The sequence below is a fragment of the Buceros rhinoceros genome, unplaced genomic scaffold (assembly GCF_000710305.1).
Source record: "Buceros rhinoceros silvestris isolate BGI_N320 unplaced genomic scaffold, ASM71030v1 scaffold2667, whole genome shotgun sequence".
Taxonomy (NCBI): Eukaryota; Metazoa; Chordata; class Aves; order Bucerotiformes; family Bucerotidae; genus Buceros; species Buceros rhinoceros.
The window spans coordinates 14,489-24,999 of record NW_010423737.1 but is presented as its reverse complement, the minus strand read 5'-3'; the positions used below and the strand labels follow the sequence as shown (position 1 = coordinate 24,999).

Below are 10,511 nucleotides of genomic sequence, written 5' to 3'. Positions count from 1 at the left end.
TCCTGCTGTCTGTTCCCTTGTAGTGGGCTAGAGAGGCACAGACTGGCAGAAAAAAAAAACATTACAAACTTCAGCCCCAAGCAGAGGGTGACCTGAGGAATAGTGAAGTGATTTGTCCACAGCCCCACAGACAATCTGTGTCAGAGCTGTAAGATCTCTGCTGGAGGTAGTGCCGCAGTTGCAGGACTCCTCTGCCTTTTTTAAATGAACTGGGCTAGATGGGTTTTACACATGGCATGTAGCAGCTGTGTACTCTTACTGTAAGCCCCCTTATAGAACTGATTGCTGAAATACGCTGTTGTTCTCCCACCCATATGTTAAAAAACCCCCAAAACAACAAACCAAAAATAACACCCCCAAATCAGTGCAAATCTAAATTGAGATGTATTTCTTTAAAAAATATCGTAATCCTGAAATTCTAAATCATGCGATATGGAGAAAATTGGCCAAAATATTTGCCAAAAAAGAGGCTTCTGGGATCCTGAAGTCCTTGCAGTCCCTACCTACTTCCAGCAGCTTTGTGTGTTGCTTGCAGTTCCCTCACTGGTCACAGTAGTATGACCAGGACTTGAACTGTTTTGATCGCTGGCAGGTTTTTGCAGTATCTTTGGAGGAGAATACTACGCTCTGCGGTGGGAGCTAACCAGGTGTGATACTGAAGGCAACTTTTAAACTTTTTTTTCATTGTTTGTGGGATTTGATGGCTTGAAATACGCATGTATACAAAGGAAGATGATGATAAGGATCAAAACTCTCAAATTTGTGTGATTTATTTTTGGGTTTTAAGTTTATAACTTGATCCTGAAAAAAAAAAAGTGAACTGATTTTCAGAAGGGCTGAACATACTGAAGCATATTGGTAGGGCAATAATTGAGAGTCCGTGCTTGAAATTTCTGTCTGTAACTAGAACACTTCACATATCCCTCTTTTCTCTCAAGGGGCAGACCATTAAGTTCCCCCGCTTAAGCTTCACACCTGAGCCTATGTTTTGTGCTACCTGTACAAATATAGCAATATTTTTCAGTACTTACTCATCCAACTACCACTGTGGGATATGCATTCTAAACTGGATCTGGACAAACTGAATGAATGTTTCTGAAAGTCTATTTTAGACAAGGTAGTAGTTTGTTGAGGAATTTTAAATCTGACATTTTGATGATCTATTATTATTTCAGGTTTGGCATATGCTTTGCTGGTTGCAGTTCCTGTTGGATATGGTCTCTATTCTGCCTTTTTTCCCATCCTGACATACTTTTTCCTGGGAACATCAAGACACATCTCAGTTGGTAACTGCATGTGTTCAAGTTACAGTGAATTATCTATTACAAAATGTTAATCCTTGCTGCGAATATTCATATTTCATGCAAGAAAACTTCTTTCTGAACCAGACTGGTTGTGCTGAATATTAATATTGGTAGATTTGGGGGACTTCTTCTCTGTTCAGGCATTTGTGCGTAATAGCTAACTTCAGTTGTGCCTATGCATGCATTTTGCTTGCATTTATGCTGAAGTTTAAATCTTGTCTTTGGCTACACTCTGTGCAAGAAATCGCAAGATCAAGTCCTCAGTAGGCAGTATGAACAGACATTTTGTCTATCAGCTAAAGCTCAAGATGGCTAAAACAGAGCTCCTTTAGTCTCCTCTACAAGCCTTCCTTGCTGCATCTTTTTTTGACCCCTGTGGACAACATCACCTTCTTGCTTGTCGTGGAGACCCAGAACCTGTGTGTCCACTCCTGCCTCGCTCTAGGTCCTTACATCAAAGCTATGGGTAAACCTTGTTGATTCTTTCTGAATACTTTCTTTAAAATACGGGGTTTATTTCCTGACGGTTCTCACATTTAGCATTAATGTTACAGCTTGATCACAGAAATTTCTTTTTCTTCATTCTAACAAAATAGTTTTTTGTTATTCATATCTACGAAGAATAGATTGTTTTCCCCTCCCTAAGCTTTGGCATGATATTACGCTTTTTCAGCAACTTTCTTCGCTGCTGCATCAAATAATGCTGTATTTCTCTCTAGTTTGTTAGCCTCTTCCTGATCTACCCATCAACTCACCTTTGCTGTCCAGGGCTGAGTTGTCACCTCTGATTATGTGGACATTCCTATTTTCTACACTGTCAAACGCTCCTTTTTATGCTTTCTCCAATATGCTTACTCATGAAGTCTCCTCTAAGGTATCTGTAAAATGAATTTATCCTTTTTAAAGACATTTCATGACCTTTTCCTTTTCTTCATAACTGCAACAAATACAATTACTTTTAGATTGTGTTGCTGACACAATGATCACTTGCTCCCTCTGTATCTTGCCCAAGTATAGTTTCAGTCATCTTTAGCCAATGTAATACCACGCTACTGCCAAAAGATGTGGTCCTACCCCTTGGTGCATGTCCCTGCCACCACCGTGGTGTTGGGATTCCTGACCATGCACCATGCAGCTATGTGGCAATCTAGATCAGCTGAAAACTAACCATGACAACAAACAAACAAACAAGTGTTGCTTTCGGCTGATCAGTGATCTGTTTTGTCTGTTTGTGGTGCTGGTGCAAGAGATGGTTGGAACATGTTGCCCCTTTTGGCCTTGGTACAATCCTGAATTGGCTTAAGCAAAGCATGAAACCACAACTGTATGTAGAACCTAAGTTATTTAAAGAAGGAATTGTATCTTTGTGTCATGTTTGCAGTGCCTGTGGCTCCTGGCCCCTTAATACTACTAATGTACCACAGTGAAAATACTAAATGGATTTTCAGACTTAGAGTTTGCTTGTTTAGTCTGGTAAATGCTTCTTTACAATGTATATTACACTTCAGTGTTTCTGTTTGTCATTACAGGTCCATTCCCTGTAGTCAGTTTGATGGTGGGATCTGTTGTATTGAGCATGGCCCCTGATGATAATTTTCTCATAGAGGGCAGTAATGCTACAGGGACTAATGTTACTGGAACACTGATAGACACTGAATCCAGAGATGCACAGAGAGTGCTGATTGCTAGTACACTCACATTTCTGGTTGGAATTTTACAGGTAAAATAGTTGGCTTGACGACACAAGGTTGATATTGCTTTAATTTTAATGGGAAAACATAAGTCATAGAAATACCTACTAGGGCAGTCAGACCTTTCCTGTAGTAAAACACAAAAATGACGGAAAGTAATCTCAAACTCTGAAGAGCTTTTGGGGAATTATTCTTCTTACCCTGAGCGGAGTCTGAGCAGCATGACTGGGAGCGCAGGCAATGAAAGAATAGTGGTGTGATTGCAAACCAAGACACCTGCATGAAACTAAGTGCTAATGGTGCATATCCTGGAGCATCCTTTCACACATTTATTTTCTTGGATGGCATGATACAAGCTACACTAGGCTGCAATGGGGGAAGATGGTCCTCTGTATCAACAAAGAGAAAGGAATAAAGCATAGCAAATCACCAATCACCTTTTTGTTTAGCAAGCTGTTATTCTTCATGATTTTTCCAGGTAATATTTGGAGCTCTTCAGATTGGTTTCATTGTGAGGTACCTTGCAGATCCACTAGTTGGGGGATTCACAACTGCAGCTGCTTTTCAAGTGCTTGTGTCACAATTGAAAATTGTCCTAAATGTTTCAACTAAAAACTATAATGGTGTCCTTTCCATAATATATGTAAGTATGCCCTTCCAACCTGTTTTGGTTTTATGCCAGAATTTTTATATAATTGTTTATCTTCTGCTTATTTCGTACAGGAATTGTTCATATATATGGTGGTAAGTGTAGGGCATTCATTTATTTCTCACTCACATGAAGATCTGCAGCTGTTAATTTATAGCTGTTGGCCTGCTCTCAGGGCTCCCCAGACAGCAAGTCTAAATGCCACTTTGAAGTCTTCTCCAGGCAGACCAATTTTTTGCATAAAGTATATCCAGCAAAACAATTCTTCTCTAGATTGTCACTTCTGGGGACTACTTTCTGTCCCACCCCTTGCTTTCTGGTTTCTTGTGAAGGATGTTTGTCCCTGCCCATGGCAGCGGGGTTGAAACTAGATGATCTTTAAGGTCCCTTCCAACCCAAACCATTCTATGATTCTGTGTTTCATCATTTCTTAACATTGTCAGGTCACCTTCAAAAGCTGACTGGTCCCAAGCCTCTTTACTCTTAAACCAGCAGGTCATTCTGGTAAACGGCGTCGTTCTCCATTCCACACTGTAGCCATACTTGAGAATACCAAAAGAAGGATATAGATTCCCACTCTGTAGTCAGGTACCTACTGGTCAGCTAAGGTGAAGCTAAATGTTGTTGTCACAACTCCATTTCTTGATCTTAGGGAAACTCATCAGATGGAGAAATACTTTGGCCAGAATACTGAATTCCTAGAGGTCTCATATTATGGAATAGTCTCCTTCCCCAGGGAAGTTATTGAGAGTTTTGTCACTGAATTCAGCATGAAACTATTTAGGTTCATAGCATTTTAGATCTTCCATAGCACTTCATGTTAGAATAACGGATTTCTAGAAGAGGCTATTCTAGGCAGAAAACATGTATTTACAGATTTTACATGCCAGTTCAGGCAACCAGATTAGCAGAAATGCATTATTTAGCAATAATAGGATGACTATAACTATAAACAGCAAGGTAAAATTTAGAAAAAAAGTCTGGTGAACTATTTGGGGGGGGAAGAAAAGTATTATGTTATGGGCCTTTTCAGATATATGAATGAAAACTCTTTTCCTCAGGAGAATTAGATGAGACAAAGTACTATCTAATAAACCTTAGATCAGACCTGGCAGGGTGATGGGCTCATTCATCCAATAGGTTTTTCTATCTGTATTTTTTCATGTTTACTGAAGGGTGGTACATTTAGTTGAAATTATTTTTGAAAAGGAATCAGACTGATCTTCCAGCTCCTGCAAGCCTGAGTGGACCACTGACTTTTTAGGTTAAAGCTCAAAGCTTGGGTGTACTTACAGGTGAGCCAAGTCACTGTGTTTGCAGATGTGTGTAGAGCAAAGAAATTGTGATTTCTGGAGTGCTCAACCAGTGACTTGCTCTGTCAGCTCCAGCAAGTTTTGGACTTGCTTCAGAAGTGGTGGTTAACAGACTGCAACACTAAGCACCCAACATTAGAAGAATCCACAACCCAAAGTTAGGAAGTTACTGTTCGCCTGTGAAGTGGGGCAGTGCGAGAGATGGTCAGTTAGAATGGGCTCCATGGTAAGCAGTACAACAGGCAAGCAATGGCCTCAGACACCCGGAGAAAGGCTTCTGGTTCAGAGTTTCACGAAGGCTTCTTAGTTTAGAAAACAGAGCTGATTAAGCACTTAGATGGTTTATTTCAAAACCAGAGTCTTTTCAGAATGGTTGTAGTAGTACTGCTGCTGCAACCCTCACCTTGCCTTTAAAGGGACAGCTCAATATTTGGAGACCTAACCAGATTGCAAGAAGCCTGTTTCTAACCTCTTTTCTACCAGAAGATCATTATTTTAAAGTTGCTTCACTATGTATGGAATGATTAATTTTCTTGGAGACGGGAGGCAAGTGAGAATTACCCTGATGCCTAGGATGAGGACAGAGGAGTACTTGCAGCTTTTCTGTAATTAGCCTTTCGTGTTGTCTCTGCACACTTTCTTGCAATAAACAACAGGACCAAGCACAAGCATAGCAAGGGTAGAGGAGGGAGCTACCTATTGCTGCCCAGCTGTAAGAATCCTCCAGCCTGGAGGGTTCTGAACTCTGCTGGGAGGGTTACTGTAATGTAAGGTGAGGTTTAGTGACTGCTTTCCTCAAGCACAAGATTCTTCACAGCTTGGCAGGATCCATGTGTTCACACTCATTCTCTGGATGTCAGCAGTAGAAGTGGGAAACGTAATCCACAGACCATACGTACTGGGCACACAGTGAACCAGAGTTTTGTCCATGGGTCTGCTAGCTGTCTTTGGAGTAGAGAAAAGGATCTCCCTTGCTATTTGGACATAGTGAAGAAGCTAAAGATCTTCCCTTTCTTGCTCCAAGAACAGATAGAGTTAAAACACAGGTAGGGGGTTAGTTCTTCTTACTTAATATCAATTTCCTAAAAATCGGGAAGCAGAGGCTGCCTGTGTGGATAATTCTTGCAGTTATGCTTTTTCAGTTAAATTCACCATTAAATCCATTCACTGATGCTGTAGCACCTTGACAGTACATGATTCTCAAGCTTCTCCAGGCCTGAACAAAGAAGTAACTCGGCCTCCTCCAAAACCCCATGCATCTGGATCTTCTAATAAGTATTTTCACATCCTTCAAGTGGACATGGGTATGTTTTATGTTGTCATTTTTATTTTTCAGACTCTTATTGAAACATTTGAAAAAATTGGTACCACCAACATTGCCGATCTTATTGCCGGACTCCTCACCATTTTTGTCTGCATGGTAGTTAAAGAAATAAACGATCGGTTCAAACACAAGATACCTATACCTATACCAATAGAAGTTATTGTGGTAAGCAAAGGAGCATAATAAAAACTCAGAGCAGATAAAATAGACGGGACTAGCTACAGGAAGACACAAACCCTTTTTAAGTATTAAAACTGTTGTTTTATCTTATTACAGACAATAGTGGCCACTGGCATTTCATATGCTGCTGACTTGGAAAAAAAATACAATGCAGGCATTGTTAAGAGCATTCCAAGAGGGTGAGTGCCTTTGTTTCTGGGAAATAGGTATTATTTTAGTTGGCTAAAAATGAAAGTGGTAAGAGAAAAGACATAAATGAGATATTGAGAGCTGTAACCTGAGTTTAGGACTCAGAGCTGGAGATACCCTGATGTTTACTTCTGGCTCTGTGAGTTATGCTACCTAATTGTGTTGCCTAGCTTGCTTTCATTTGTAAAATGGGCTTGGGAACATCTACCTGAATCATGAAGCTCATCTGAGAATAAATTTCTTCATGCTCATAAAGTGAATATATGACTATGGAAAAGGTAAAAAAGAAAAATGATTTTTAATAGTAAAATTCTGTGCAGATTTAATTTCTATAGATCTGAGTTATCCACTGTGTTTCATATTCATGCCACAACTGTTATCCCAATCAATCTTGTCACTTCCATAGTCATAGGAGCCAGGATGTGCAGGATTGCACTGGTAGAGACTTTCACTTGAAAGATTCAGAGCACTTCACAGTAGTAACCTTCACATTCCATTTGGTATTCAGGGCTTGATTAATTAAAATATGTGGAAACACAGTAGGGGATAAAATATTTTTGAGATCTTCTGAAGAAGTATGTTAACAATCATATGAGTGTCATTAACATATTTATGTAATTCATCGTACTATTCAATACATCCTTTATTCAATGCTTCAAAAAATGTACTTTTTCACTTTGCTATCATAAGGCCAAATCTCAGTCATGCTGAGGACAATGGGAGCTTTGTTGCTAACTAATAGCATCAGGATTTGGGCTATGGTGAGCTAGATAAGCGTGTTCTGTATGTCAATGGGCTGTTTCCACCTTTTTATTAACTTGAAACATTACACTTCATATTATAAGCAACCTGTATGCCTCCGCCTCAAACTCCTTGACAATTCTAGTAAGAACAGAGTTTGATCAAAGTGGATAACTCTCATGTATTTTCTAAATGCTAGATTTTTGCCTCCCGAACCTCCAGATGTCAGCCTGTTTTCCCAGATGATAGCAGCCTCCTTTTCCATTGCTATTGTTGCTTATGCTATTGCCGTATCTGTGGGTAAAGTATATGCAACCAAGTATGATTATGCTATTGATGGAAACCAGGTATGTATAACCCAAATAGTTTATAAACATAGTGAATTTCAGTTCTGTTCCATGTTGACTTACGTAGCCAAATGAAACATCATCACTGATGCGCATTGTTCAGACCAAAATTGAAGTTTGACAGGAGAAATTCTTTCAACTATTGAAAAGAAGTAGCTGAAATGGCCATTTATTACCTGACAAATATATCACATAGAGATGAGCCAGATGTGTTCTATCTTCTGTATGGACTTTTCATACTAATGAATTCCTTCTGCTTTGCTTTAGTGACTGCAGTAGCTCTGAAAAGGTAATTAAAGCCAAGCACTCTATAGGGGAGTTTTCTGGTGATGTCAAGTTGACATGGGCACTTTTAGCAACCTGCTTTCCATTTCTACTTTTAAGGCATATTTTGAGGTGTGTTGTAGGGGCTGAATGGGAAGGCAGTGTCAAGCTATGAAGCTCTGGACAGCTTTACCTAGGCTTAGTCTACATGCATAATTTGTATCAGTTGAACTTTTCCATTAAGGCATGATTTTATTCCTCCAGAATAAATTATTGTACTTCTCAGCATGTTGCATCAATATAACTGTATAGCTAAGTCCTGCAGCTTCACAAAAGTAAATGCCTAGCAGCACATGAACATACTTGAATAACTGTCTGCACCAAATGGCTCAATTGTGTTAACCATTGGGTTTCTAAAGGCACATAGCGAGAATGTTACATGAGCTATGCGTTGACAAGCTCTTAGAGGATTCCTGCAGTTGTTCAGTGTCATCACCAGGGGTTACAAGGCTTGCCCATGGGCATGGGAGAAAAACGTCAGAAAGCTTCCTTGTCCTGCATCTATTTGAATTTTATCCTGTGAATATATGGGAAAATACACTTACTACAATAAATAGATAAGCTGAGTACTTTGTTTAACGAGTCCTTTATTTTGGAACTAATGGATGACATAAATTTTTGGAAACGCTGTTTTGCATTATGTAACAAAATGATACTTCTGAACATGTGGTCACTTTACAATACACAGGGTACATGTCAGGTAACACTTCGATTTAAAGCTGCCTAAAATGCATTGGCTTTCAGATTAATAAATCTGAATGAGTAATACATATTCCTGGAAGTGCTGTTTATGCTGTTCTTTTGTTGAATATGCTGTTCTGCCAGCACTGATGTGCTTCAAAGATACAAATTAAATATCGTAGTAGTAGAATTACTGTCTATAGCCTTCCTTCCAATACTGTGCTATGAATTTTACAGATAGCAGAGGTTAAATGCAGCCATGAATGACGGCAAATAGTTTACTTGAGCTGGAATAGTTAAAGTAACCTCAGAAAAGCAGGTAGTAAAATAATTTTGAAGGATGGGTCAATGTTATTATCTGCCAGTGTATATTTTGCCTTCATAGATGAATAGATTATTAAGACCTAAGAACACTAGGAACCATACTTCCAACATTTTCTTGCAGAGCACAGCTTTTAAACAGGAGTAGGCATGAATCATCTAGGTCTGTTATGTTAAAGAACATGACTTCAAAATCCTGCTCTGGTATTTGGAGCTTAGTGAAAAGCTTTCAGGAAATTTCATGAGAAAAGAAGGGAGAGATTAAAAATAAATTTTTTAATTTAAAAAATTTGCAGTGAGTGAAAAGCTCTTGTGACTGTGTCAGCTTAGGGAAAACAATGTTTCTGTCAATTATATGGGGTTGCTCTCAAACACCTAATTTTCCAGCAGAGGAATGGCCCAGATCCCAGGACATAAAGCTCCCAGGGTCCTTGTCACTTGAGCAGAACAACCAGCATCGGTAGGCGCCAGCATCTGTGACCCCGGGGCAAATCTATGAGAACGCTGCCTGGGACTCAGCGTGAGTTCATTGGGATGTTCAGAGTGAAAAACTTCTGGCTCAACAAACTAGAAGTTTTCAGTGAAACTGTGTTTCCTTGCGAAGTTCCTGATTAGTTCTACTAATAATACAATGGTTTGCATTAATTAAAGGCTTGTCTAAACTCAGACTGTTGTACTGATGAAAATTATTTGTTTAGCTGATGATACTTGGGAGTTAAATTTATACTAGTCCCATTTCTTGATGCAGTTATACCAGCGTAATTGTTAGAAATGTTAGGTTTGATAACATTGATGGAAATAAGGTTTAATGTTCCTTTAAAGAGATATGAGCTTTCATGTCAAGGAGAGTATACATACTTCACTGTATTGGTTTCCAAACACTGGCACAAGAGAAATTTGTATAAACATTTAACAGCTATTACCAATCCATACTCTTCTCAATATTATTGTGCTACCTGCTTTATAAACTACTGTAGAAGCTGTTGTCATTCTCCACTGCAAAATTGTCTTCAGGCATCTGTATTTACAGCATCATCCAATTATCTTTCAGGAATTTATTGCCTTTGGGGTCAGCAACATTTTTTCAGGTGCTTTTTCTTGTTTTGTTGCAACTACTGCTCTTTCACGGACTGCAGTCCAAGAAAGTACTGGTGGAAAGACCCAGGTAATGACCTCTTCTTACTAGTACTGTGCTCGGGTAAATTTAATCTTGTATAGGGTACAGCTTTCACAACGGGATGAAAATAGTCCTAAAAGGATTGTGTGGCTGGCGGGTGGGAAGCCACAGTTACCTTAGCTTGTGCTCTGGTAGTGAATCACTTTTGTAGCTCTGCCAGAAGAGGGCAATCAAGTTTTACATAGTACGAGTTGCATTAGGGGACAGAAATCATTGAAGCCTAATCACCCAGAATTTCATTCCCAATTAAGTAAGTTTGTCACAGCAGGA

At 39.3% G+C, this 10,511-nt stretch overlaps 1 protein-coding gene across 1 annotated transcript in view; it reads left to right on the top strand.

Annotated features, from left to right (window-relative positions):
- Window positions 1-10,511, top strand: part of SLC26A4 (solute carrier family 26 (anion exchanger), member 4) — a gene marked incomplete at its 5' end in the record, with an annotated part of 22,737 nt that overhangs the window by 1,184 nt on the left and 11,042 nt on the right. The window contains 7 exons of the mRNA XM_010140496.1: window positions 1,176-1,286; window positions 2,834-3,024; window positions 3,474-3,638; window positions 6,294-6,446; window positions 6,558-6,640; window positions 7,591-7,738; window positions 10,116-10,229. Of these exons, the coding sequence (XP_010138798.1) occupies window positions 1,176-1,286; window positions 2,834-3,024; window positions 3,474-3,638; window positions 6,294-6,446; window positions 6,558-6,640; window positions 7,591-7,738; window positions 10,116-10,229 (965 nt within the window). The remainder of the gene's footprint in view (window positions 1-1,175; window positions 1,287-2,833; window positions 3,025-3,473; window positions 3,639-6,293; window positions 6,447-6,557; window positions 6,641-7,590; window positions 7,739-10,115; window positions 10,230-10,511) is intronic.